This window comes from Hemitrygon akajei, chromosome 11 (assembly GCF_048418815.1).
Source record: "Hemitrygon akajei chromosome 11, sHemAka1.3, whole genome shotgun sequence".
Taxonomy (NCBI): domain Eukaryota; kingdom Metazoa; phylum Chordata; class Chondrichthyes; order Myliobatiformes; family Dasyatidae; genus Hemitrygon; species Hemitrygon akajei.
This window is the reverse complement of record NC_133134.1, coordinates 147681439-147707929: the sequence shown is the minus strand read 5'-3', so window position 1 is coordinate 147707929 and position 26491 is coordinate 147681439. Positions and strand designations below refer to the sequence as shown.

Genomic DNA, 26491 nt, shown 5'->3' with positions numbered 1-26491 from the left:
CTCACTTCTATAGACAGTGTCCCTCTTGAGTAAATACAGATACAAAAAAATTCATTTAATACCTCCCCCATCTCTTGGCTCCGCATATGGATTACCGTTCTGATCTTCCAAAGGATAAATTTTGTCCCTCAACAATCCCTTAGAATTCTCCTTCACATTGTCTGCGAGGGAAACCTCATGTCTTCTTTTAGCCCTCCTGATTTCTTTCTTAAGTGTTATCTTGCATTTCTTGTACTTCAATAACTACCTTACTTGTTACTATCTGTCTATACCTGCTATGCACCTTTTTTTTTTCTTAACCAGGACCTCAATAGCTCTTGAAAACCAAGGTTCCCTACACCTGTTATCTCTACATTTTATTCTGACAGGCACATATAAGTTTGAACTCTCAAAATTTCATTTTTGAAGGAGTGCCGAGTACTCCTTCGCCGGAAAACAGCCTGTCCCAATCCACACTTAACAGATCCTTTGTGACGCCATCAAAATTAGCCTTTCTCCAATTTAGAATCTCAACCCGTGGACCAGACCTATCTTTTTGCAACACGAGTGAATCTGCAGATGCTGGAAATAAATAAAAAACACAAAATGCTGGCAGAACTCAGCAGGCCAGACAGCATCTATGGGAGGAGGTAATAACGATGTTTCGGGCTGAAACCCTTCATCAGGAGTGAAGTAACATGGGATGGTCGAGGGGGGATAAGAAGTGGGGGGAGGGATAAAGTAGAGAGCTGGGAAGTGATAGGCTGGAGGAAAATGGACTAGGGGGAAGGTGGAGAATTATGGGAAATAAAAGAAAGAAAGGTAGGGCTGGGGGGAGAGATTATAGTGAGGGGGGAGAAAGAGAACCAGACTAAAATAATAGATAGGGATGGGGTAAGGGTGGGGGTAGGGGTATCAACGGAGGTCTGTGAGTTGGATGTTCATGCCGGCAGGAAGGAGGCTACCTAGGCGGGAGATAAGGTATTGCTCCATCGACCTGCGTGTGGCCTCATCTTGACGGTAGAGGAGGCCATGGACAGACATATCAGAGTGGGAGTGGTCTGTGGAATTGGAAGTGTGTGGCCACAGGGAGATCCCGCCACTGCTGGAGGACTGAGCGCCGGTGTTCGGCGAAACCGTCTCCCAGTCTGTGTCGGGTCTCCCCAATGTATAAATGGCCACATCGGGAGCACCGGATACAGTATATCACCCCAGTTGACTCGCAGGTGAAGTGGTGCCTCACCTGAAAGGACTGTCTGGGGCCTGGGATGGTGGTGAGGGAAGAAGTGTGGGGGCAGGTGTAGCACTTCTTCCGTTTGCAGGGATGAGTGCCCGGAGGGAGGTCTGTGGGGAGGGATGGGGGGGGATGAATGGACAAGGGAGTCGCGTAGGGAGCGATCCCTGTGGAAAGCCGAGAGTGGGGGGAGGGGAAGATGTGGTTGGTGGTGGGATTATCCGTTGATACCCCTGCCCCCCACCCTTACCCCCATCCCTATCTATTATTTTAGTCTGGTTCTCTTTCTCTCTCTTTTCCCCCCTCACTATAATCTCTCCCCCCAGCCCTACCTTTCTTTCTCTTTTATTTCCCATAATTCTCCACTTTCCCCCTAGCCCATTTCCCTCCAGCCTATCACTTCCCAGCTCTCTACTTTATCCCTCCCCCCACTTCTTATCCCCCCTCGACCATCCCATGTTACTTCACTCCTGATGAAGGGTTTCGGCCCAAAACGTCGTTATTTCCTCCTCCCATAGATGCTGTCTGGCCTGCTGAGTTCTGCCAGCATTTTGTGTTTTCTATCTTTTTGCATGTTTACTTTGAAACTAATGGCATTGTGATCACTAGGTGCAAAGTTTTCCCCTACACAAACTTCTGACACTTGCCCTGTCTCATTCCCTAATAGCAGATCAAGTGTTGCACTCTCTCTCATTGGGACTTCTGTTACTGGTTACTGGTTAAGGAAACTTTCCTGAACAAATGTGACAAGCTCTATCCCATCTGGTCTTTTTACAGTATGGGAGTCCCAGTCAATATGTGGAAAATTACCATCACCTAGTATAACAACCTTATGTTTCTTGCAACAGTCCACGATCTCTCTGCAAATTTCTTCCTCTAGATCCCATGGTCTGTTGAGTTGTTTGTAACATAGCCCATTAACGTGGCCATGCCTTCCATATTTCTCAGTTCTAGTTGTAATGCCTCACTAACTGGGTTCTCCAGTCTGTCCTGACTGGGCACTGCTATAACATTTTCCCTGACTAGTAACACCAGCCCTCCTCCTTTAATCCATCCTGCTCTGTCATGTCTAAAAGAACAGAACCCCAGAATATTGAGCTGCTGGTTCTGCCCTTCTTGCAACCAAATTTCACTAATGGCTACAGTATCATAATTCCAGCTGTTGATCTGTACCCTGAGCTCATCTGCTTTTCCTATATACTCCTTGCATTGAAATATACTCAGCTCTGGACACGAGTTGCACCATGTTCAACCTTTTGAATCCTGACTTTGTCTGAGGTCTTACCAACATCTGCCTCCACAACCTCTCCCACTAACTACTCTGACACTCTGGTTCCAATCCCCCTGCAATTCTAGTTCAACCCCACTGTGCAGCACTAACAACCTTCCTGTCAGGATATTAGTCCCCCTCCAGTTCACGTGCAAACTGTCTCTTCTGTATAATTCCCACCTTCCCTGGAAAAGAGCCCAATGATCCAAAACTCTATGCCCTCCCTTCTACTTCCACTCCCTAGCCACGTTAAAATCTTCCTATTTCTGGCCTCACTAACATGTGGTACAGGTAGCAATACTGAGGTCACAATCCTGGAGGTCCTGCCCTTTAACCTAGCACCTAACTTCCTGAACTCTCTTTGCAGATCCTCATAGCTCTTCTTACATTTGACATTGGTCACTACATGGACCACAACCTCTGGTTGTTCACCCTCACACTTAAGAATACTGAGGACTCAATCTGAGATGTCCTAGACCTTGGCACCCGGGAGACAACATACCATCTGGGAATCTCAATCTTGTGCACAGAACCTCCTTTTTGTTTCCCTGGCTAACAAATCCCCTATCATCACAGCTCGCCTCTTCTCCCCCTCCCCTTTCCCTTCTGAGAGTCAGACTCAGTGCCAGAAATCTGACTGCTGTGACTTTTCTTTGCTAGGTCATCCCCTCTCCCCTCAACAGTATTCAAAGTGATATACCTGTTGTTGGGGGGGAGGTGGCCACAGGGTACTCTGCACTGGCTGTTTCACCCTTTTCCCCTTCCTGACTGTCATCCAGTTTCCTGTGTACTGCACCTTGGTTGTCACTACCTCTCTGTATGTCCCATCTATCACCCCCCTCAAACTCCGAAATGATCCAGAATTCATCTAGTTCCAGGTTCAACTCCTTAATGCGGATTGTTAAAGCTGCAGCTGGATGCTCTTCTTGCGGGTGTAATCATCAAGAACACTAGAGATCTCCCTGCCTTCCCACATCCTGAAAGAAGAGCCTGGCATCACTACTGTTCTAACCGAACAGATAGAAAGAAGGAAGAATAATAAATAGTGGGGGTAGGTGGGAGGGGAACTGTACCTATTGCTTTTTTGTCTTCTCCGATTGAAGCCTCAAACTGCTGAAGTCTCAGAATCTCCACTCTAACTCTGACCACTCCAACAATGGCCACTTGTTAATGCTGATTGGCCGTTGCTTAAAGCTGCAAACTTTCATGAGTCACTGCCTTTCCTAGTTAATCGGCATATTTGAGGGTGCTACATCTTCTCAGGCTTCCAGCCTCTGATTGAGCACTGTTCAAAGCTGTAAGCTGCTGCGAGTCGCATGCTTTTCTACTCAGTCAGTGAACCTGAGTGAGCTAAGTTTTCTCAGGCTTTGACCTCTGATTGAACAAACTGCAATGATATCTGAAGTTGCTCAGTCAGGTCTTCCTTTGTCGGTACAGAAGTTCCTTTAACTAATGTTAAAAGCAAAAGTGTCTTAATAGTACCGAGTTTGTGCCATGATGGTCAGAGGTTGCATCCTTGAGCTCCGGTTTATGTCAGTGAGGGAGGAAATAATCACTGAGTGAATAATGATGTCAAAAATGTGTGTGGGCTTCCAGAAGAAAATCATTGATTGACTTTATTTCTTCCATCCTTCACATACATGAGGAATACAAACCTTTACGTTACGTCTCTGTGCAATCATAGTAATTTATAATAAATAGAACAGACAACGTAATATAGAGTACACTCAAATCAGTGTGAGTTAATCAGTCTGATGACCTGGTGGAAGAAGCTGTTCCGGAGCCTATTGGTCCTGGCTTTTATGCTGCAGTCCCACTTCCCAGATGGTAGCAGCTGGAATAGATTGGGGTTGGGGTGACTCTGGTCCCCAATGATCCTACGGTCCCTTTTTACACACCTGTCCTTGTAAATGTCCTGAATCGTGGGTTATTCACAAATACAGATATGCTGGGCTGACTGCACCACTCTCTGCAGAGTTTTGGACCTTGGCACCCGGGAGGCAACATACCATCTGGGAATCTCATTAAGGGAGGTACAGTTCCCATAGCAGCCAATCAGGATGCTCTCAATTGTGCCTCTGTAGAAAGTTCTTAGGATTTGGGGTCCATACTAAACTTCCTCAACCATCTGAGGTAAAAGAGGCACTGTTGTGCCTTTTTCACCACATAGCTGGTGTGTACATACCACGTAAGGTCCTCGGTGATGTGGATGCCGAGGAACTTAAAGTTGTTTACCCTCTCAACCCCAGATCCATTGATGTCAATAGGGGTTAGCCCATCTCACTCCTCTTGTAATCCTCAACCAGCTCCTTTGTTTTTGCAACATTGAGGGAGAGGTTGTTTTCTTGACACCACTGTGTCAGAGAGATGACTTCTTTTTTGTAGGCCACCTCATTATTGTTTGAGATATGGCCAATCAATGTAGTGTCATGATACCAAATGTGAACAGAACATGGGAGTGTCAGGTCGCACTTTGTGTAAGATACAATTTCACAAGGAATTAATGCTAGCAGAATTTATTTTGGGTGTTAATAATTCTTGTCCATTTATCTATTCACTCTTTCTTATCTCTTATTCTTTCCATAAATGCCTATTGATCTTCTGTTGAATTATGGCTTTGTTTCTGTTTCCCTTTGTTATATCTTTATATTGTGGTTAACATTTTATATATTCTGCCATTGTGAGATGTCTTTAACTTAAAACAAAGTCTGGTTTGGAAGTATTATCAGAACGATTTCTTTAAATTTTGCACTTGGTGTTAATTTTCTTTCTAGAGAGCATATAGGTGAAATGAAAACTTGGCTAAATTGTGTTTCAGTTTGCATCTTTGTTCTGAATATTCATTTGAATCTATTTTGCTGTTTATATAGTCTAGTAAAATTTAGGCTAATAAAGATGGCATCTTATTAGGTAACTGAACAACTTTGAAAGGATTGTATCTAGTAAGAGGATTTACACCAATTATTTTCCATTGCTCGTTACCTGGAATAAATTGAAAAGTGGTCTTTATATCCACCTCAGAAAGAGAAATTCCCAGAAAATTAGCGTGCAAATCATTGCTGGAATTAGTAGGTCAACTTCAAGCAACTAGGCACAATCTGTGTAAAAAGTAGTTAGATTATTCTCCAAGTCCTTATTCAAAAATTCGGAGATGCTTTAAAAGACCTGTGCCTTAAATATATCCAGTGACTTGGGCTCTACTGCCCTCTATGGCAACAAATTACAGAGATTCACAACCATCCAGCTGAAGGAGTTACTCCTTATTCCAGTTTTAAAGGGACATCCCTTTATTCAGAGACTATGCCCACTGATTCTTGACTCCCCCCCGCCCCCCCCCCCCCCCGGCCAAAGGAAGCATTCTTCTCAATGAGCATTCTGTATCTAATACGTTTCAATGAGGTCCCTCCCTATCCTTCTGATCTCCATCGAGTACCTGCCCAAAGACATCAGATGCTCCTCATATGTCAAGTGAGGTCTTTTTAAGTTATCACCTCAGAGTGCACTGTCTGCAGAGTATTAACATTCATGTTATCTCCATTTGTAAGTGAGGTTTTGCTAATGAAAGATCTGTATTGCAAATAAATGATAATTAGATCATAGATCTCATTCAGAATATAATAATTCAAAGAAGGGGACATTAAGCATTGATGAAATTATTTGGTCAATCAGTAGAAAAATTAATAGCTATCTATCTAAGTCTATGTTGAAACATCCTTTTAATGTTGTGTGATAAATTCTGAATATGACAATGTGGCCTTTATTCGTTCATACTCCTGCATTCATGGTTGGTCTGGAGGCTGCATTCTAACCAAACTTCTCTCTTATCTGGAGTTTGTAGAAATCACTGGCTAGTTTGGCATTGAAAGAGGCCAATTAGTCCATGTCATCTCATTTTAAGAGCACTTTAGTTAATCCTAATACTCAAATTCTATTGATGATGCCATCATAATGAATTCAATATGTTGTTGTTAATTCAGCATTCCGAAGAGCTACACACCTGTGATGATTAATTTTGTATCTAACACAAGTTATCAACTCCTACAGATTGCTAGCAGCAGATCTGGAATGCCATTCCCTTCTAATAACCGGGGTACACTGGAAGAACAGATTAAGCCTATGCTTGACTGGGCATTTGGTGGTTTCCAACCAAAAGGTTATGAAGGAATAAAGCCCAAACACAACTCAGGTAACAGACTGACAACAAAATCTGATCACTTTGCCGTTTCTACAGTAACTAAAGAATATGATGCATATAAGCCACCTAAACTAATAAAGGTATTTTTATCATTATTCGGTTAAACTTTTCAATGTTTGGTTGAAAATTGATTTAAAAGACACAGATTATTTGTCTGAATAAGAATTTACCAAAAGAAAATGCAGGTGTGAACGGTGAAGTCTGAGGGGTGTTCATTAGAAGCTAATGAATAGCTTTACATCCCAAGTCATTCAACTTTAGGATTTCAGTTATCCTTAGTATGATTTTTGTACAATATTTATTTGCATGAAGTAGCATTTTTTCACATTAAATCTTCAAACATTCGTCAGGGACTGATACTGCAGGTGAAGCCTCTGTCGAGGTCTGTGTCCCCGAATGCTATCCTCCAACAAAAAAACAGAAGACAAGTTTCTATAAAAGCAAAGAAGGAGCTGAAGAAGAGCACCGAGGGAGAGGTAAAGAATGCCTTATGGTGATGAATCAGTTTGCTAAATGCATTTTTTTCACTTAGCACCTAACAAAATCTTCTTTTTGTTTCATAGAAAAAATTTTCTTTCAAGTTACGTCAAATAATAAAAGCATTGAAGGTAATGTTTCTGTTTTATGAACTTGATCAATAAAGCATCTTTTTTTTGCCATTGAGGTTACACGATTTAGTTGAACTGTAAAACTGATAGGTTCGTAATCATACAGCATAGAAACAAGCCGTTCGGCTCACTGAGACCATTTACACCAATGCCATTTTATTCTTCCCACATATTCAGCAACTCGCACTAAATTTTACCACTCACCTACAAAGTTGGGGTAATTTATAATAGCTAATTACCCTGCCAACCCCATCATGTATGTAGGATAGGGGAGGAAAACCATGTGATCTCAGGGAGAATATCCCAACTCCTCACAGAGAGCACAGAGGTCAGGATTGAACTTGGTTGCTGGAGATGTGAAGCAGCAGGTTCATTCTGCTGCCAAGTGAATAATTTCACAGTTATATTAAGAAGAGAAATGTTCCTATTATAACATTTTGTGATTGTAATGTTAAATATAGAATAGCTAAGTTTCAGCAGCTGTACCTTAGGCAGTAAACCAGAATTTGCTTTTATTGGTAAAAGATTAACATGTACCATTGATTCCTGAAGAAATCTCTCCCCAGATTTTATTTTTATGTGGTGAATGGCCTGTTGCTGTTAGACAGCAGTTTACTTTGGAACCGAACACGTGAGCAAACTGGAAATAAGAAGCTGAAATATTATACTTATCATATATAAACTCTCAGAAGAGAAAGGTGGAATCCATTAAAAGTTGAAGTATTTGTGTAAAAGACTTACAATGTACAGTATAAAAATATTGTCTTTTAGGTCCAGATAGTTTCAGGCAGTATTTATGCCTTAAGTACACTGTTAAAAGCTCCTTTAGACCTTACAAAACTAAATGTTTGGTTTTCAAGGTATTTTACAGCAGGATTATTTTATAAATAGCTTAACCACACCAGTTGTGAAAGTGATATCCTGTGCAAGTGTACCAAAGGACAGAATGCAAATGTGCTACGTCCACATCCATCTGTATTTGTGAGGTCACCGTATAATGATGGGTAATGTAGATTCCTCTTCCATCAAAACTATCACATGTCTTGCTCTTTGAGCCTAATTGTAAATGGGTAACAATACCAGATTTATTTATTATTCAGACCAGTTAAAATTCTTCAGTAATATAATTGATTGATTAACATTTGAAACAGATAATATAGGCTTGGAACATTTAATAATATGCAATGCCAACAAAGCATTGGGTGCTCTACTTGCACTGAAGGTCACATAATGTGTAGTGTTGGTTTCCTCCCAGCACATAGTGTGTGTCACAGTGCCAGTGCTACGAAGCTGGGTTTTGTTATTAACTGTGCAATGCCAGTTGATTGACTTCAGACTGCACCTGTTTTCTGAGCACACAAATGATTTGGGGTCAAATTTCCTGATTCATTGTTTGGTGTGGAAGGGGATGTTAATGAAAAGTAATTCCATTTGAAAGAGTAAACTACCCAACAATAACTAATTCATCTTAATCTTTATGGATGCATTTTATACTATTAGTTAGCCTTGCTTTGAGTATTCTTTCCCCAAATAATATGACATGCACTGTAATTGGGCAATTGTTTCAGCAGGTAGAGATCATCTTCTAATTAACTACTTCAAAACTGTCCTCCTGTTAACCATCTGGACAGTAAAAGCTCCCAGTAGCTCAGTGACAAAACCATATTGGCACAGAAAAGATTTCAGTTAATTGTCCTTTTCCATATAAGGTCAGGTCTAGTTTTCTGTGCATGTGGCTGAGAATTCTGATAACTTAATAGGGTACCTGGATGTAGAGAGATCAAACAACACAATTTTTTAAAAATACCTTCCATATGGATTTCAGATCAATGTGGGTCCCAAGTGAATAATGTGTTAAGATTATAAATAGAACTAAATGGATTGCAGAGAAAAGCTAAAAATGCAGGTTTACATGGGGAAGTAGTGGACTTGTGTATGGATGATTTTTGAACCAAGGTCACTGATTATGAAAATGTAAACAATACCAAGGATCTGAGAGAAATTTGTCTTAATTCTGATCCAGAAAACCAGTAATTTATGGCCTGTTGGTGAAGGGCTAGATCTGACAAAGTGATACATAACAACTCAGGTTGCTGATTTCATTCATTTATAATACCATCCAGTTCACTAAAGATGAAACTCGGTTTCCTAAATCAGATTTTTTCCATCAGTTTGTGAATTGTAATAAGAAGGCTATAACATTCAACAGGGAAACACTAGGATTGAGTATAATTCTCCAATTAGATTTGACTTGGTTCTAATGAGACCAACATTGCTGATTTGATTTGTAGAGGAAAGTAATTTATTGAATTTGGTTGATGTAAAGTCTGGTGGTTGTAAAGCAGTGTGATTTTGCACATAACCATGCTTATAAGTGGAAGAATTGTTAGAGCAACACGTAATTTTGTCTGTCAGTGGAAAGTCAAATTGGGTGCAAATAACCAGTTGGGCAAACTGACCCTGTCAGTTTTCCATGATGGATTGGGTTAAAATAACAAACATGTTTTGATGGAATGCTTTAGTCTGGCAAAAGAATTTTGTAGAAACTGAGAATTGCTATTCATTTTATAAGATCTTTATTACCATTTATATAAAAGAATAATAAAGATCTTTTAAGAACAGATCACCACTTTCAGCATCTATAAAATATTTATTAACATCAAATAAGCATGACTGTGTTAATGATATAGATACATGGTTCTAATACATATCCTTACTTTTGATTAGAATTTTGTCTTGCTTGTGGCAGCATTAGAGTCAGCACTTTCCATCCACTGTTTGAAGGTGGTCTATGTTCTGTTTGCAAGGTGAGTGTGTGTACATTTTTGGAATTACTCTATTGTATTAGGCTGCTGTTGGGACAGAACAAAAGCCACTGATTAATATAATCTTTGTACCAAGCATATGCATTGATCAGGGATATAAAAAGCTTGCCTTTGGTTTTCACCCAGCACATTTCCTGAATGCAGTCATTATCTTGAAGGACAAATGATCATTTTTGAATTGAATGATGAGCTATTTTAGTTCAGCCTCATTCCTTCTTTCTTTTTGAACATTCACACTTTCTGACAGGATTAATGGACAATAAATACTCCCTATATTTCACCCACTAGGTTCTAGGATGTATGATTTGGTGCAACAATGATTCTATCCTTTCTTCTGCAGTGACTGGAGTACATGATTCATCACAGCAAAAAAGTGGTGATATTACAAAGCTATCTAGATAGCTCAGCAAAAGACAGAATGGGGTATATTCTATTCTTCATCCCTATTGAACCTGCCTAAGTTTAAACTAATGATTGAAATTCAGGTGGTTCCAAAAATGGGCAGGTAATCCAATTTGTTTCCTACAGTTTAAACATCCCTGTAGTGTTTATTTGATAACAAACCAAAACCACTCAGAGACTAAGCAATCTTGTAATGATAAAAGACTAATGAAACTAAAACTGGCGATATAACAAAATAAGTGGTCCAAGCATATTCAAACGTACTTAAACATTAGCAATCATTCCCCCTGCTCTAACTAGAATAAAACTGAACTAAAGACAAAACATGATTACATAACTATACTCTTTGCTTCTGCCATGTCCCAACCCACCTGATAAATTGCCCATAATAAATGCGCAACACAATATACAATCTAGACAGACAGAATATAGATCCATGGCTCCTGCAATCTTACTCAAGGCACAATCCATGCATGTTGACCTCAAGCTTGGCAGACTCCTATCACCAGAGTTATAACTGCAACAAGATCAACATTTATTGCACTGCTTTGAAATTAATGGGCTGTATCCTGTGGGTGCTTTGCTATTTAAACAGCAAAAAGTGTGGGAGAAGAATGCTCCAGACTCGAGGAGAAATTAATAAACTGAAATATATTTACCCACTGTTTATATTTTTGGGGTAGGCCCCGTTGTCTCTCAGACAAAATCATCAGAATCAAGAGTGTTTTGAGCCAGCAAGGTAGACTTTCTGCATCCCAACCAGAGAATTATGGATATGGGAAGTTCACAGTTGGAACTCTGGTTGGTAAAGCTGAGCAAACAAGACAGCACAAGTTTTCTTCATTCTTTACAATGGTTTCCCTAAAGAAGTGTGATTTTCCAGAATTATGACAAAATAATAAATTACAGTACTTACTGTTTCTAAATGAATGACATACTTTAAATATCATCACCAAAATAATTAATAGATTGGAATAATCTCAGTTATTTATGAAATATTGGCATTTTTGTCATTGACAAGGCTCCTGTCACTATTCCAAGTGGATGCCTCAGTAGCACTGCTACTTACTCTTAAATACACAGAGATATCTTGAGTGTAAGTGGTAGTGCTGGACACTGGTATAAATTCCTTTAAGTTGATTCTCCTTTTGATAGTGGCATAATACAAGCAGTTGTTCACCTGTTTCTACAAGCAAAACATTGGAGCCAACCACAAGTCACAGCAAATTTGAAGTGGATAAAAAATTGTTATTTTTGCCAATATTTTCTGGAACATCTTTCTCTACATATTGTGTGCTCTAACAGAAACGTACCCTTTGGAGGCCCAGAAGAATGAATCGGCTCCTACTGGTGCCATTTAGACAATAGGTGCAGAAGTAGACCATTCGGCCCTTCGAGCCTGCACCGCCATTTTGAGATCATGGCTGATCAATTCCTATCAATACCCGGTTCCTGCCTTGTCCCCATATCCCTTGATTCCCCTATCCATAAGATACCTATCTAGCTCCTTCTTGAAAGCATCCAGAGAATTGGCCTCCAGACCCCCACAACTCTCTGGGAGAAGAAGTTTTTCCTTAACTCTGTCCTAAATGAACTACCCCTTATTCTCAAACCATGCCCTCTGGTACTGGACTCTCCCAGCATCTGGAACATATTTCCTGCCTCTATCTTGTCCAATCCCTTAATAATCTTATATGTTTCAATCAGATCCCCTCTCAATCTCCTTAATTCCAGCGTGTACAAGCCCAGTCTCTCTAACCTCTCTGCGTAAGACAGTCCAGACATCCCAGGAATTAACCTCGTGAATCTACGCTGCACTTCCTCTACAGCCAGGATGTCCTTCCTTAACCCTGGAGACCAAAACTGTACACAATACTCCAGGTGTGGTCTCACCAGGGCTCTGTACAAATGCAAGAGGATTTCCTTGCTCTTGTACTCAATTCCCTTTGTAATAAAGGCCAACATTCCATTAGCCTTCTTCACTGCCTGCTGCACTTGCTCATTCACCTTCAGTGACTGATGAACAAGGACTCCGAGATCTCTTTGTATTACTCCCTTACCCAACTCTATACCATTCAGATAATAATCTGCCTTCCTGTTCTTACTCCCAAAGTGGATAACCTCACACTTATTCACATTAAACGCCATCTGCCAAGTATCTGCCCACTCACCCAGCCTATCCAAGTCACCCTGAATTCTCCTAACATCCTCATCACATGTCACCCTGCCACCCAGCTTAGTATCATCAGCAAATTTGCTGATGTTATTTTCTATGCCTTCATCCAAATCGTTAACGTAAATGGTAAACAGCTGTGGTCCCAATACCGAGCCCTGTGGCACCCCACTAGTCACCACCTGCCATTCCGAGAAACACCCATTCACCGCTACCCTTTGCTTTCTATCTGCCAACCAGTTTTCTATCCATGTCAATGCCTTCCCCCCGATGCCCTGAGCTTTGATTTTACCCACCAATCTTCTATGTGGGACCTTATCAAATGCCTTCTGAAAATCGAGGTACACTACATCCACTGGATCTCCCCCATCTAACTTCCTGGTTACATCCTCGAAAAACTCCAACAGATTAGTCAAGCATGATTTACCCTTGGTAAATCCATGCTGGCTCGGCCCAATCCTATCACTGCTATCTAGATATGCCACTATTTCATCCTTAATAATGGACTCTAGCATCTTTCCCACCACCGATGTCAGGCTGACAGGTCAATAGTTCTGTTTTCTCCCTCCCTCCTTTCTTAAAAAGTGGGATAACATTAGCCATTCTCCAATCCTCAGGAACTGATCCTGAATCTAAGGAACATTGGAAAATGATTACCAATGCATCCGCAATTTCCAGGGCCACCTCCTTTAGTACCCTAGGGTGCAGACCATCTGGACCTGGGGATTTGTCAGCCTTCAGTCCCATCAGTCTTCTCATCACCGTTTCCTTCCGAATGTCAATCTGTTTCATTTCCTCTGTTACCCTATGTCCTTGGCCCATCCATACATCTGGGAGATTGCTTGTGTCTTCCTTAGTGAAAACAGATCTAAAGTACTCATTAAATTCTTCTGCCATTTCTCTGTTTCCCATAACAATTTCACCCAATTCATTCTTCAAGGGCCCAACATTGTTCTTAACTATCTTCTTTCTCTTCACATACCTAAAAAAGCTTTTGCTATCTTCCTTTATATTCCTGGCTAGCTTGCGTTCGTACCTCATTTTTTCTCCCCGTATTGTCTTTATAGTTAAGTTCTGTTGTTCCTTAAAAACTTCCCAATCATCTGTCCTCCCACTCACCTTAGCTCTGTCATATTTCCTTTTTTTTTTAATGCTATGCAGTCTCTGACTTCCTTTGTCAACCACTGAGACCCCTTTCCCCCCTTTGAATCCTTCCTTCTCTGGGGGATGAACTGATTTTGCACCTTGTGCATTATTCCCAAGAATACCTGCCATTGCTGTTCCACTGTCTTTTCTGCTAGGCTATCCGTCCAGTCAACTTTGGCCAGCTCCTCCCTCATGGCTCCATAGTTTCCCCTGTTCATCTGCAACACTGACACCTCCGAGCTGCCCTTATCCTTCTCAAATTGCAGATAAAAGCTTATCGTATTGTGATCACTACCTCCTAATGGCTCCTTTACTGCGAGATCGCTTATCAAATTTACCAGATACAGTGCAACAACTTTCTGAAAAGGAAGAGAAAGACAACAAACCCAATAGGAATGCTCAACTAAATCAATTACCAATCTGACTTGGAAATGTATCAATTGTGTCCTTTTATTCTTTCTCAGTGCTTCCATTAAATAGCATTGTGGAATACTGTCACCATGAGAAAAGTTGACTATCATCTTAACTAGGCAGCTGGGATAACAATAAAGATTGGGCCCATCAATGATACCCACATTGTGCAAATAGTTTAAAAAATGATTAATATCAAACCTTACATTCACATATTAAAATAGTTGACCTTTTATGTACATATTATCCTTAGATATCATCTCATTTATTGGCATGTTGCAGGATATCTACCTGGAGACTTCATACATGTACGATGATGATGGTTACCAATCATATTGTACTGTGTGCTGTGGTGGCCGAGAAGTATTACTGTGTGGGAATGCAAACTGCTGCAGGTATGGCAACTGTATAAACTCTAGAGCTGTTTTTTAGATGATTGTCAGTTTCACTCATGCCCAGACCAAGTCCAAATATTAGTATGACCCTCAGAGATTTCACTAGTATGACTGCATCACGAACTCCAATTAAATTTTTTGACCCAGATTGAAGATTAATTATTTCTCAGCCACTGATCAAAAATATCCTCCCCATGTTTCAGAATATGAATTCTACATCAGGGAAACCAAAAGCAGATGGAGCATTTAGTACACTTTTTTTTTCAGTCCACAAAGTTATTCAGCTGCTTTTCACTTTAATTGCCCATCCCTCTCCCTCTCTGACCCCTCCACTCTTCACTGTTCCAAAGCCCTCTGTCTCATTCTTTAAAATCTTAACTGCATCTCCTCCTGTTCACACCCTACCCAGCCAGGCACACCTTCTGGCAACAAACTTTCAACAAACATTTTCATTACTTCTGTCATTCAGTCTCTCCTGTTCTCCACATTTCCTTTTGAATTTTTTCCCACTTTGCAACTTATAACAACTTTTAAGCCTTTCCCAGTTTCAATAAAAGATCTTTCATTTACATTGTTACAGGCTGTCTCTTCACAAATGCTAATTGACCTGCAGAACATTCCCAGTATTTAATGCTTTTTATTGCAAATTTTCACCATCTGTAGATTGTACATCATTGCCTTTTTATTTTGGGAGTCTTCACTGGGATTATTCACTGTGTTTCCCTAATAATTCCAAGAAATAGGTAAACTTCTGAAATTAATCATCTTTATTATCAGTAACCATAATGTGGTTAGAATCAAAAGTAATACATTTGTCTTTTATTGTTTTTATTTGTTTCTCCAAATTAGTGAGATGAATCAGTTAGCCTCTGTCTGGTTTTCTTTGTTTAAATATTTATTGTTATAAAAAAGAGTGCACTTTGTTACTCCCTCATTGTTACTTATTTATCTTGAATCAATTTAAAAACAACGTGGATTATACAGCATTAATTTTTCCAATCATACTTCCACTGCTACCATCCTTTCCACTCTTCATAAGGTACGGGAACTATATTTCAACAGTTTCTTACAACTCAGTGTTTTTCTTCCATTCAGAGGAGTCAGTGTTATGTTTCGGGTCAAATTGTAGGTGTTTAAAATCCTCCAGGGCTTATCTTTAATGTCCCCCCCCCCCACCCCCAGCTCTTGATCTCCAATATTTATGCATTTCTCCTCTTCTGATATCTTGTGCATCCTAATTTTCTATGCCATTGATGGCGGTGCCATCTGTCTAGATTTCCCTTATTGAAGTCTTCTACCTCTCCTTTAAGATGCTTGTTATAATTAGACAATGAATTCTACTTTTGTATTCCAATCCTATAGGTTTAAAGACCAAAATGCAATGTCAGTTTAATTATTATTGCTATCTAATCATATTATTTTAATATCTATTTAAGTATCTTCAAACCAGTTTTAACATCTCAATCAATTCTAATCTTTCCTTCTGATTCTAAAATGGACCTTACACTTAGTTAACGGTAATCCATTTTCATGTGCAAGTTGTGCTTACAGTTTTACTACTTCTTCAAGTGTTTTCAGTTGGTTGAAGTTGAGATTCTGGTTATATCGTTTACAAAGCCTCCTCTTTCTATCTTTTGCAAACATAAATATGTAGTGCCCTATATTTGAAATGATGCTAGTTAGGCAATTACCTATTTTTGTGTCTAGATGCTTTTGTGTGGACTGCATAGATATTTTGGTGGGTCCAGGTGCTTCTGAAGAAGCCAAGGTACAAGATCCTTGGCGATGTTACATGTGCCTTCCATACGAAAGCTATGGAGTTCTGAGAAGACGCAGTGACTGGACCATGAAGCTTCAAGCATTTTTTGCCAGTGACAATGGCCAAGAATATGTAAGTAGCTCAGTTTCTTCTGCTGAGATGGAATATTCATATATGAAATTATTTCTTGTTGAATTAAATCTGTGTAAGACAGATTGTGAAGTATTGCAAAAAATAGAATACTAAGCTTCTCCAGTGCAGCTACAACATTGACATTTACACAACAGTGAAGGTTGTCCAAAAGACAGAACAAATCCATTCTGATAAATATTGATTTCTCTCACATTCAGTAATTTCCCTCTTCCCCCTTCTCTCTTCTCCAGTTCCTCACACTGGCTTCCCTCTTCTCTTCTTACCTGCCTGTCATCTCCCCCAGTGCCCCTCCTCCTTCCCTTTCTCCCATGGTCCACTTTCCTCCCTTATCTGATTCCTTCTTCTCTCAGGCCTTTACCTTTTCTACCTATCACCTCCCAGCTTCTGGGAGGGGAGGAGATGGTGGGGAAGAGAAGAGAGAGATAGAGATGGGGGAAGGGGGGGGAAGGGGGAGAGAGAGACAGAGAGAGAGAAAAGTGAAAGTGAACTGGTGCCAATTAGCAATGGACAACATATGCTTTCCTTGCCAACCATGCCGAGCTCTGGAAAATTAAATACAGGTGGTCCCCGTTTTTCGAACATTCGCTTTATGAAAGCTCACTGTTACGAAAGACCTACGTTAGTACCTGTTTTCTCTAACCAAAAAGGATTTTTGCTTTTACGAAAAAAAGATGCCTGCTTCATACGTGTGTTTACCCTGAAAAGGCTAACATGACCGTGAAGCCTTGTGCGGGCAGTTGTGTGCGCATGTTTGTACGAGCGCATGTGTGTACATGTGTAGGCGTATATGTGCCGATATTTTTTTCTACAAATTGATTTTGGCTGGCTGTCTTACCGATTTTGATAAGTGAAACTACACTGTAAATACAATATTTCTACTTTGTATAGGCTGTATATTTATCATATCATTCCTGCTTTTACTATATGTCCGTGTTATTTTAGGTTTTATGTGTTATTTGGTATGATTTGGTAGGTTGTTTATTGGGTCTAGGAACGCTGAAAAACTTTTCCCATATAAATTAATGGTAATTGCTTCTTCGCTGTATGACATTTCGGCTTACGGTTTCATAGGAACGCTCTACCTTCGGATAGCGGGGGAAACCTGTAAATGAAAATCAGCTCTGAGTGTTTTAGTAGAATAACTTATGTGACTTTATCATCTGAAAACAGAAATAAATTTTGCCATTCTATGAACACAATATACATCATATCATTTCAACATTATAGAAAATATTTTTATTAAATACCAAAGAGAAATTTGATACAATTAATTTCTTATCAGCACTTTCATGCTGGAAATGTGTTTTTACAGTAATTTACAATAGGCAAATAATCTCCTAATGCATAATAATTGAAGGTTTACAAATATAATAGAAGCTGGGAAACAATTTTACCTCAAACGAGTTGCCTGGTTTTGTATGAAGTACTGAGAAAGAAGTGATATTGACAAATTATATGTAAATATGAGAATGAAATTTACCTTACTAATGTTAGCTTTAATAGGAATCTACTGAAAGTGGGTTTATGTATTAAATTAGAATTTATTTTTAATACAGAAAGCTAAATTGCAATTATCCTGCTATATCCTATCACAATTGAACATTTGCAATGTTTTTTTTATTCCAGGATCCACCTAAAATTTATCCAGCAGTACCTGCTGAGAATAGAAAACCAATTAAAGTTCTGTCCTTGTTTGATGGGATAGCAACAGGTAAAACTCCAACAATGTTATAATGTAATCTGCAGAGTAGAAATGCATTTTAGTAAATATGGCACCGAATTTCATGATTACTATGTGCAAATTATTTATTAATGAACATATATCAGAATTTTGTCCAGTCAGTAGGTAGAAATGCAGATGAAGGCTCTAGAAATGCTGAAAAGAATGCAAATGAGACTGTCACAAATATCTACATTCCAAGTGATTGAGATTTTAATTATATAATTGTATGATATCAGAAAGGGTTCAAGGTTAAATGATTAAATATAGTTAAATGAGCAGAATCCATGTAACTAATTTTAAAGTTGCATTGCAAGTATGAGGTACACATGATAGTTATGAACTAATTGTTGTGCATTGAAGTGCAAACTAGGTGGATGGTTGTTATTGTTAGAATGTTGTTATAATGAATTTCTACTCTCAACATTTTTGACCATCATATGGAGCTGGCAATGGAATTTAATATTTGTTTGAAAAGGAGCCACCTAACCTTCAGAATAGTTCAGAAACCAGACAGTTGCCCAATTTGACTTGCATTTGCGTCTATCTACATGAGCAACCAAATTCAAAGTAATTACTTTTGCCTGTCTCTAAAGCCTTGAAACAAATATACATCTTGTTGAAATATATTTCATAAAAGGGATCCCCGTGTCCCAAAGTGAATCTTTATAGAGATATTATTTCCAGGAAATATTGCAAATTTGTACTTTCCTATTTCTGAAGATTTGTTTCAACACAGTGCCCAATTTCCATAGATCTAAAGGGAAAAGAAATCTTAATTTCTGCAGCCTGTTTTTACAAGTATATCTTCTCAACTCCAATAACCTCTAGGCCTAAAATTGTACATGTGCTCTCGTGTGATGTTGTTGAGATCTTAAAATTAAATATGCCTGTTATACTTATTTGCTGCTTCTAGACTTGAAGCTGAAGAATCCATTTCGCTTCTCATGACACCTTCTGTATTCACTGACACCTTTAATGAAGTGTGTTTTGCTTATTGCCTACTGCTGTTCCAACTTATTTAAAATCTTCCTATATATTTCCTTTCCTTACTTTCTCAAAATATTTCCTACATTGAATAGCATATCTTTGTGCTCAGCCTGATAATCCTTCTGTATCCTGTGGCAGTCTTTCACAATCCAACCCATAATCAATGCCTCAGTTTGCTAAATTGCCCAATTTTTTAAAATCAGCAAATTATCTTCAACTCCCAGCTAAAAAAGCATGTGTACAGGAACTGCCTATAGCTTGCTTTATCACTTGGGTAGCTAAACAATCTAATCTTAGATCAGCATTTGCTCATTTCTAAGAGTTCCCTATTCCTGAATTAGAGATTGGAGATGTGCTTTAAATGTTTTATATTGTTAATAACCCTGGAAATATTTTAAATGTTTCTTTAGTTCATCAGTTGTGATTTTCCAGCGTCACAAAAATTTCTGCCAAATGCAAGTTGGTTTTTTAACTGCTTCAAAATGACTAACTAATTTTATCTTAGCCCTTTGCACATGTAACACTCTACTCACATAGCCAATGTCAATTTTTTGAAAGAGCCAGTTCCTGTTTCCTGATAGCTCCAGCAACTGCTCCGGTGCTGCTTGATACTTTATTCTGCGATTCATCGTGTACAGTGTCTAAAAAGAAAGTTGACTTTAGATTGGGATTATTTTATTAATTAGTTTCATTTCCAGTATTTTGTATTTAATTTGCAAAAGACTTGGTTTATTACATACTGGTCTAATTAAACTTTTTGCTCTAAACTCCAATAAAAGCTCTGCTTCTAACAATCTTATTCCCGCAGAATGTTGTGCTAAGCTTGAATCTTTTTTGATCTCCCCTCCGGTTTGTATTATCCTTGAAATTTTTTTTTGTCATCCACAAAAATTTCATTTACTTTAGCTCACGTTTCCTTTAGTTTCTTCATCAAAACTATTAAGCATGCCATCACTTTTGAGGACATTTTCCACGTCTCTTACATTGCTGTTGTCATCCATAGATTGTTGGCGGAGTAATTTGCAGTTTCAGTAAGTGCATTAAAATGGCAGTTAAATAATAAATGTGCGTCTTTGAGAAAGCAGGATCTCCCAGAGGCCACACATTTTAATTCCACATCCTATTCCCATTCTGATATGTCTATCCATGGCCTCCTGTACTGTCAAGATGAAACCACACTCAGGTTGGAGGAACAACACCTTATATTCCATCTGGGTAGTCTCCAACCTGATGGCATGAACATTGATTTCTCTAGCTTCCATTAATGCCTCTCCTCCCCTCCTTACCCCATCCCTTATTATTCTCCCCCCCTTTTTCTCTCTCTGCCCCTCTCACAATCACTCCATGCCTGTTCTCCATCTCTCCATCTACCTCTGGTACTCCCCTCCCCCTTTCTTTTTCCCTAGGCCACCCGTCCCATGATCCTTTCCTTTATCCAGCTGTGTATCCCTTTTGCCGATCAACTTTCCAGCTCCTCCCCCTCCGGTCTTCTCCTATCATTTCAGATTTCCCCCTCCCCCTCTCAAATCTCATACTATCTTTTCTTTCAGTTAGTCCTGACAAAGGGTCTCGGCCCGAAACAGCGACTGTACTTCTTCCTATAGATGCTGCCTGGCCTGCTGCGTTTCAACAGCATTTTGTGTGTGTTGCTTGAATTTCCAGCATCTGCAGATTTCCTTGTGTTTGCAACCCATATACCTGCCTTCTTGCCATATCCTTCGATGCCCTAACCAATCAGGAAACTATCAGCTTTCATTTAAATATACGCACAGAATTTACCTCCACCGCAGTCTGTAGCGGAGCATACCACAGACTTACTACTCTCTAGCTAAAAAAATTATTCCTTGCCTCTGTTCTAAAGGGTCGCCCCCCCCCCCCCCCAAATTTGCAGTTGTGCCCTCTAGTTCCGGATACCCCCACCATATGAAACATCCTCTCCACATGCACCCTATCTAGTCCTTTCAACATTCGATAGGTTTCAATGAGATCCCCTGCATTCTTCTAAATTCCAATGAGTACAGGCTTAAAGCTGCCAAATGCTCCTATGTTAACCCATTCATTGCCAGAAATGTCTTCGTGAACCTCCTCTGGACTCTCAACAATGACAACACAACCTTTCTGAGATCTGGGGCCCAAAACTGTCGACAATACTCCAAGTGCAGCCTGCCTATGTCTTATAAAGGCTCAGCTTTATCTACTTGTTTTTATATTCCCCTTGATAATGAATCTGATTCAAGTACTAGTTTGCCCATTTCACTGAAAGTGAATATTACTCCTTTGGGCTTCTTTTCACTGACGAGCTTTTCATTCCCCTTCAGCCTATCTGAGATGCTTTCAGACCCAAGTTTGGTTGCTTATTATGGCAGATAATTCATAGACAAAATCCCAAAATAAACAATGCAAAATTTGCATGCAACTGGATAACCTTTCTTTCATCTCTACCTCTAGTGTCTCTCCCCATCACTCGGTTTTACTACAATCAATTCTCCTCTCACTTCTATTCCACCCCATCCAAGTGCCAAATTCAGTCCCATATTTTATTGAATATATTGAAAACTTAGCTGACTCTAGTGCTGAGTTCAGAGAGTAATCATACATTAGTCCAGGTTTCTAAATGTAAGAAAGTCTTCCTGAATAAAATTCAAATTTTCCTTTCCCCCCCAGAAACACCTGATCCATTTCCAGTTAAATTAAAATGGGGAACCGAAGGTCTGTGCCAGCTCCTTAAGAATACTCTGCACCAAGTCATGGCTACACATAGTTATGGATGTGGTGCAGTATTTCCTAGATCCATTAGTTCTGAGACCAAGGATAAGGACAATCAGAACATTAAAAATATTTTTAATAATTTAAAAATATTTTTAATGAAAATAAATAATTAGAAAAAATGTAATTAATTATTTCAAGCATAACATCCCATTCAGATGTGGAAACTAAGCTGGGTTGAACTTAGTTGATGTCAAGAATAGATTCGCAGCCTAAACTCTGAGGAATTTCACTGAACTCCTGCTCCATTATTGGATTCTGGTAGAGCACAACACTGGAGTGCAGCTAAAAATATCGTAGGTGGTGTTTGGTCTGCAAGTTTAGAACATCCACATTGGCATAAAATTCATGAATTTCAGGATTATCTGTACAATAAGTACTGCCATTCTGAATTGTAACCTCTAAAAGCAGCTAATTTATTTTTATTTTCAGGATATTTAGTTTTAAGGGATTTAGGTTTTAAAGTGGAGAGATATGTTGCCTCTGAAATATGTGAGGACTCAATTGCAGTGGGAACTGTTCGGCATGAAGGAAAAATCACTTATGTGCATGACGTCAGGAACATCAGCAGGCAAAATGTAAGAGAAACAATTTTTCTGTAAGAGTACCGTGCACTAAAACTATAGAACCAACATTGCAGTTATTGTAAAGTTAAAAACATTTATCTGCCTCTTGCAAATTTGTTATCTCTGCATGAATGTTATGTACAATTCTGGAGCTAAAACTACATGCTATTGAATGACGTGAGGAGAAAATATAGAAATCTTTATGGTATATCAAGAATCAAAGAAGGAAGTTAAAAGTTAGTTTGATTGGCATCTTCCATGGAATTGACTTCTCTTTAATATTTCAGATTCAGGAGTGGGGTCCATTTGATTTGGTAATTGGAGGAAGCCCATGCAATGATCTTTCTATTGTAAATCCTGCAAGAAAGGGTTTATATGGTAAGAATAATTTATTTTTGTTCAAGATCAAATCAGTTGGTATGATTTTTAAGGTTCTGTCTTTCAAAATTGTCCCCCTTTTCCCTCCATGTGAATGTTAATCATGTTTGTTCACATTAACCTGCATTGTTCCAAAAGCTGAGTCATAACTTGCTGCACCACTAATTGCCAGACAGCCTGATTCATCCTGTACATAATAAGTATGAATTTTATTAAAGACTATGATTTCATATCATTTTCTTGAATTCCAATGTTCCAATTATGTGGTACTTTGCAGGTAATTTTCACTTTTTCTCCTGATACTGGATCGCAGATTTGAGAGTGTAGTGTACGATGAGAAAGCTATCACAGCTTACAGTGTGCTGTTGACCAGTGAGGAAATTGGACTGGAAATTAATGCAAGTGTGAGATGTTGCACTTTGGGAGGACAAAGGAGGGCAAGATTTACATAATAAGTGGGAGGGCTCGGAGGTAGGTGGTGCAACAAAGAGACCTTAGAATATAGCTCCATAATTTCTCAAGAGCAACATCACAAGCAGATAGGATCATAAAGAGAGCTTTTGCTCTCTTTGTGCTTTTTTATGAATGACTAAGATGAGGAAGTGGAAGGGTGGGTTAGCAAATTTGCAGATGACACAAAGCTTGGCAGTGTTGTGGATAACAGAACATTGGCAGGATGAAGAGTTGGGCTGGAAGTGGCTGGTAAATTTCAACCTGGAAAAGTGTGAAGCAGAGTGCTTTGTTCAGAGTATAGAGAGGATACTTGAAAGAAGTGTACAAGATGATAAGAAGCATAGATAGTGGAAAGCTACTGCCTTTTGCCGCAGGGTGCCAATAGTTAATATATTAGGACTTGCTTCTAAGGTGTTTAGAGGAAAGTATAGGGGACAATATCAGAGGTAGGGTTTTACACTAATATATCTGCCCCTTAAATGTCCTTAATTTATCTGCCTTTACCACCAACCCCAGCAGTGCACCTCAGAATGTATTGCTGGGGGTGATGGAAGAGGCTAATACACTTGAGACATTTAAGAGACTCTTAGACAGTCCCATGGATCAGAGAGAAGGGTTAGATTGATTTTAGACTTGGTTAAAAGTTCAGCACAACATCATGGGCTGAAGGATCTATATTGTGCTGTATGGTTCTTTGTTCATTTGCACTGAGAAATACTAATTGGGGAAAAAAGTCATTCCAATCATCAATTACAAAGAGTTATATTAACTTTAGCATCATTTTGAGGATATTGTCATTAACTGTGTCTGTACTGGGTTATATCTATAGTGTACCGATGGCACTCTCTGCATATTTGACAGCAAAATTGGCTTGTATAATTGATATCGAGTACATTTGAATTCCTGGTAAATGATATGAATTCATTTTCTATGTTTTTAGATACAGTAATACTTTTGAAATAATTCTCTCATGCTGTAATATTGCTGTAAGCTAAAAATATAAAAAGCTTATTTTAGCAAGGCTTAGAGTTTTCAAAAGGCTTACAAATAGCTACAACCATCCCTGATGTATTGCTGGTTAAGACTTCACTGACAACATTGCTTTGCCCGTGTAACAAGAACCTTTTATTCAGATGATTTTTGATAAATAAATATGCAAGGCCTCAAAGTACTGTTTTTATGGATTTTAGGTGTAGATCAGTTGAACGGTCAAACATTATCTGTGCAATAAGGTCTAATTGGTGTAAGCATTATGCTTGAAAACATTGTGGAAAAAATACCACTTTCGCAATTTTTTCTCAATTTTTCTGCTCCCTTGCCCTGACTTCAATAATCAAAATAATGTCTTTTTCTGCAATGTAATGTACAACAGCATTGGATAATTCTCTCTAAAAGCATTGGCCTAAAAAGGAACGGCAAAACATAGAACATTATCAAATGATACTATCTTGTTGATCATATAGGGGTGGCAAAGTGAAATTTAGAAGAGACCAAGGAATTTGAGTTCAGAGCAGCACTTTTATAGTGGAAGTGAAGAGAGAAAAATACATTAATGTTGAAACCTAAAACTGAAATGAGTAATATAACTATAGACAGCCAGCATTATAGCATTTGAAAACAGAGCAGATAGATTAACATTTCAATTCCATTCAGAACTTGGACAGGGGATGGACACATGGGGAGATTAATCATTTTTGAAAAGGAGTTCAGTGGCTGTTGAATTGGAAAAAAAATTTAAAGGGCAATATTGCATGCTGCATAAAAGGTTCTGAGCATTTAGTTTCCTTGGGGATTTTGATGATTTTACCATGGTTAATACAGTGCAGGTAGTATGAAAATTTACTTAATAGGCAGGGTAAAATTATTTATTTTTGGTGTATGCTCATTGTTTGGTAAGTGTTTTGCCAAATTGTTTATTGTCAGTTAGTTAAGAAATATTTGAGACAAATCATCAATTTTCAGTTTGCAACAATATTAATAATACCTATTTATGGGTTACCAGTGCCACCAACAGGTACTCAGCTGTACTCCAGCAATAACATCTTATAAACAGTATTGATACCAATCAAGTTATTTGTAAGATTTTTCAAAATATATACAGTATAATGTAAAAGTAAAGTGTGGCAGGTATTCGGAAACCCCCTTTCCAAATGGCAAATGGGGCTCTCATTTTTTAATTTTAAAATTGAGATTGAAAGATTTTTGGAAATCAATATTATTAAGAAATATGATAAGAAGATAAGCCAGAGAGTAGCCTTGATCTCATAGAATAGCAGTGCAGGCTTTCAGTGCTAATACTTTTTCTTATATTTTATTTTCCCCAAGTTCCTTTTATTTGTGCTCAACTCTCAATTCGCCTGCAGGCTTTGTGTCCCATTGAGCTCCTTTGTTTTGACTATGAACCCTCTCTGTCCTTTAAGGCCTGGTATTACTCTGACACTGATTGGCCTTCAAATATCTCTCTGCAGTTCACTGTTGCTAAAACATGTCTCAGTATCTCGCTATAACTTGACCTTTATTCCTCTGTACTGTCCTTTTCCATAACAATGGCAAATCTGACTGTCACAAAATGCTCCCTCGTTGTTACTCTTTGCACCTGTTAAACTAAAAGTAAATCTACAAATGAATTTGCTGCAGATCTCATACATTTTTATACACTGTATGCCTGATAATATTTGAAAGGTCTTGCTATTACCTCCATAATTTTTGCAGTTTTCAGAGAATTGCTACAAATTAGCTCTGCTCTTACATCTACCCAAGCCTGTTTAATGGTCATAATCCATTGCAAACAATGTAATTGTCTTTCTTTTGTTCTTTGTCAAATTCACAATCTCATTTGATGATCATACCGACATTGTGCCCGTCCTTTGATGATAAACAAAGGATCCCAGGGAAAGTGCTGAATTTGTACAAAGTATTCCTTATGAACCATTGAACTATACCTATGGTTTCTGCTTCTCTGCGTAAATTGCTGTTTCCTTAGGTATTTCTTGCTCCAAGCAGTTTTGGGTTTACTTTGAAATTACCCACCAATGTTTTTCATGTCCAAATTTCTTTTCCAATCTGTG

At 38.8% G+C, this 26491-nt stretch overlaps 1 protein-coding gene across 3 annotated transcripts in view; it reads left to right on the top strand.

Moving 5' to 3' along the window:
* Positions 1-26491, top strand: part of dnmt3bb.1 (DNA (cytosine-5-)-methyltransferase 3 beta, duplicate b.1) — a 237770-nt gene that overhangs the window by 165065 nt on the left and 46214 nt on the right. For all 3 annotated transcript variants that reach the window (XM_073061890.1, XM_073061889.1, XM_073061891.1), the window contains exons 8-16: positions 6528-6669; positions 7029-7154; positions 7242-7286; positions 10014-10093; positions 14526-14638; positions 16346-16529; positions 18177-18261; positions 22459-22604; positions 22880-22970. In XM_073061890.1, the coding sequence (XP_072917991.1) occupies positions 6528-6669; positions 7029-7154; positions 7242-7286; positions 10014-10093; positions 14526-14638; positions 16346-16529; positions 18177-18261; positions 22459-22604; positions 22880-22970 (1012 nt within the window). The remainder of the gene's footprint in view (positions 1-6527; positions 6670-7028; positions 7155-7241; positions 7287-10013; positions 10094-14525; positions 14639-16345; positions 16530-18176; positions 18262-22458; positions 22605-22879; positions 22971-26491) is intronic.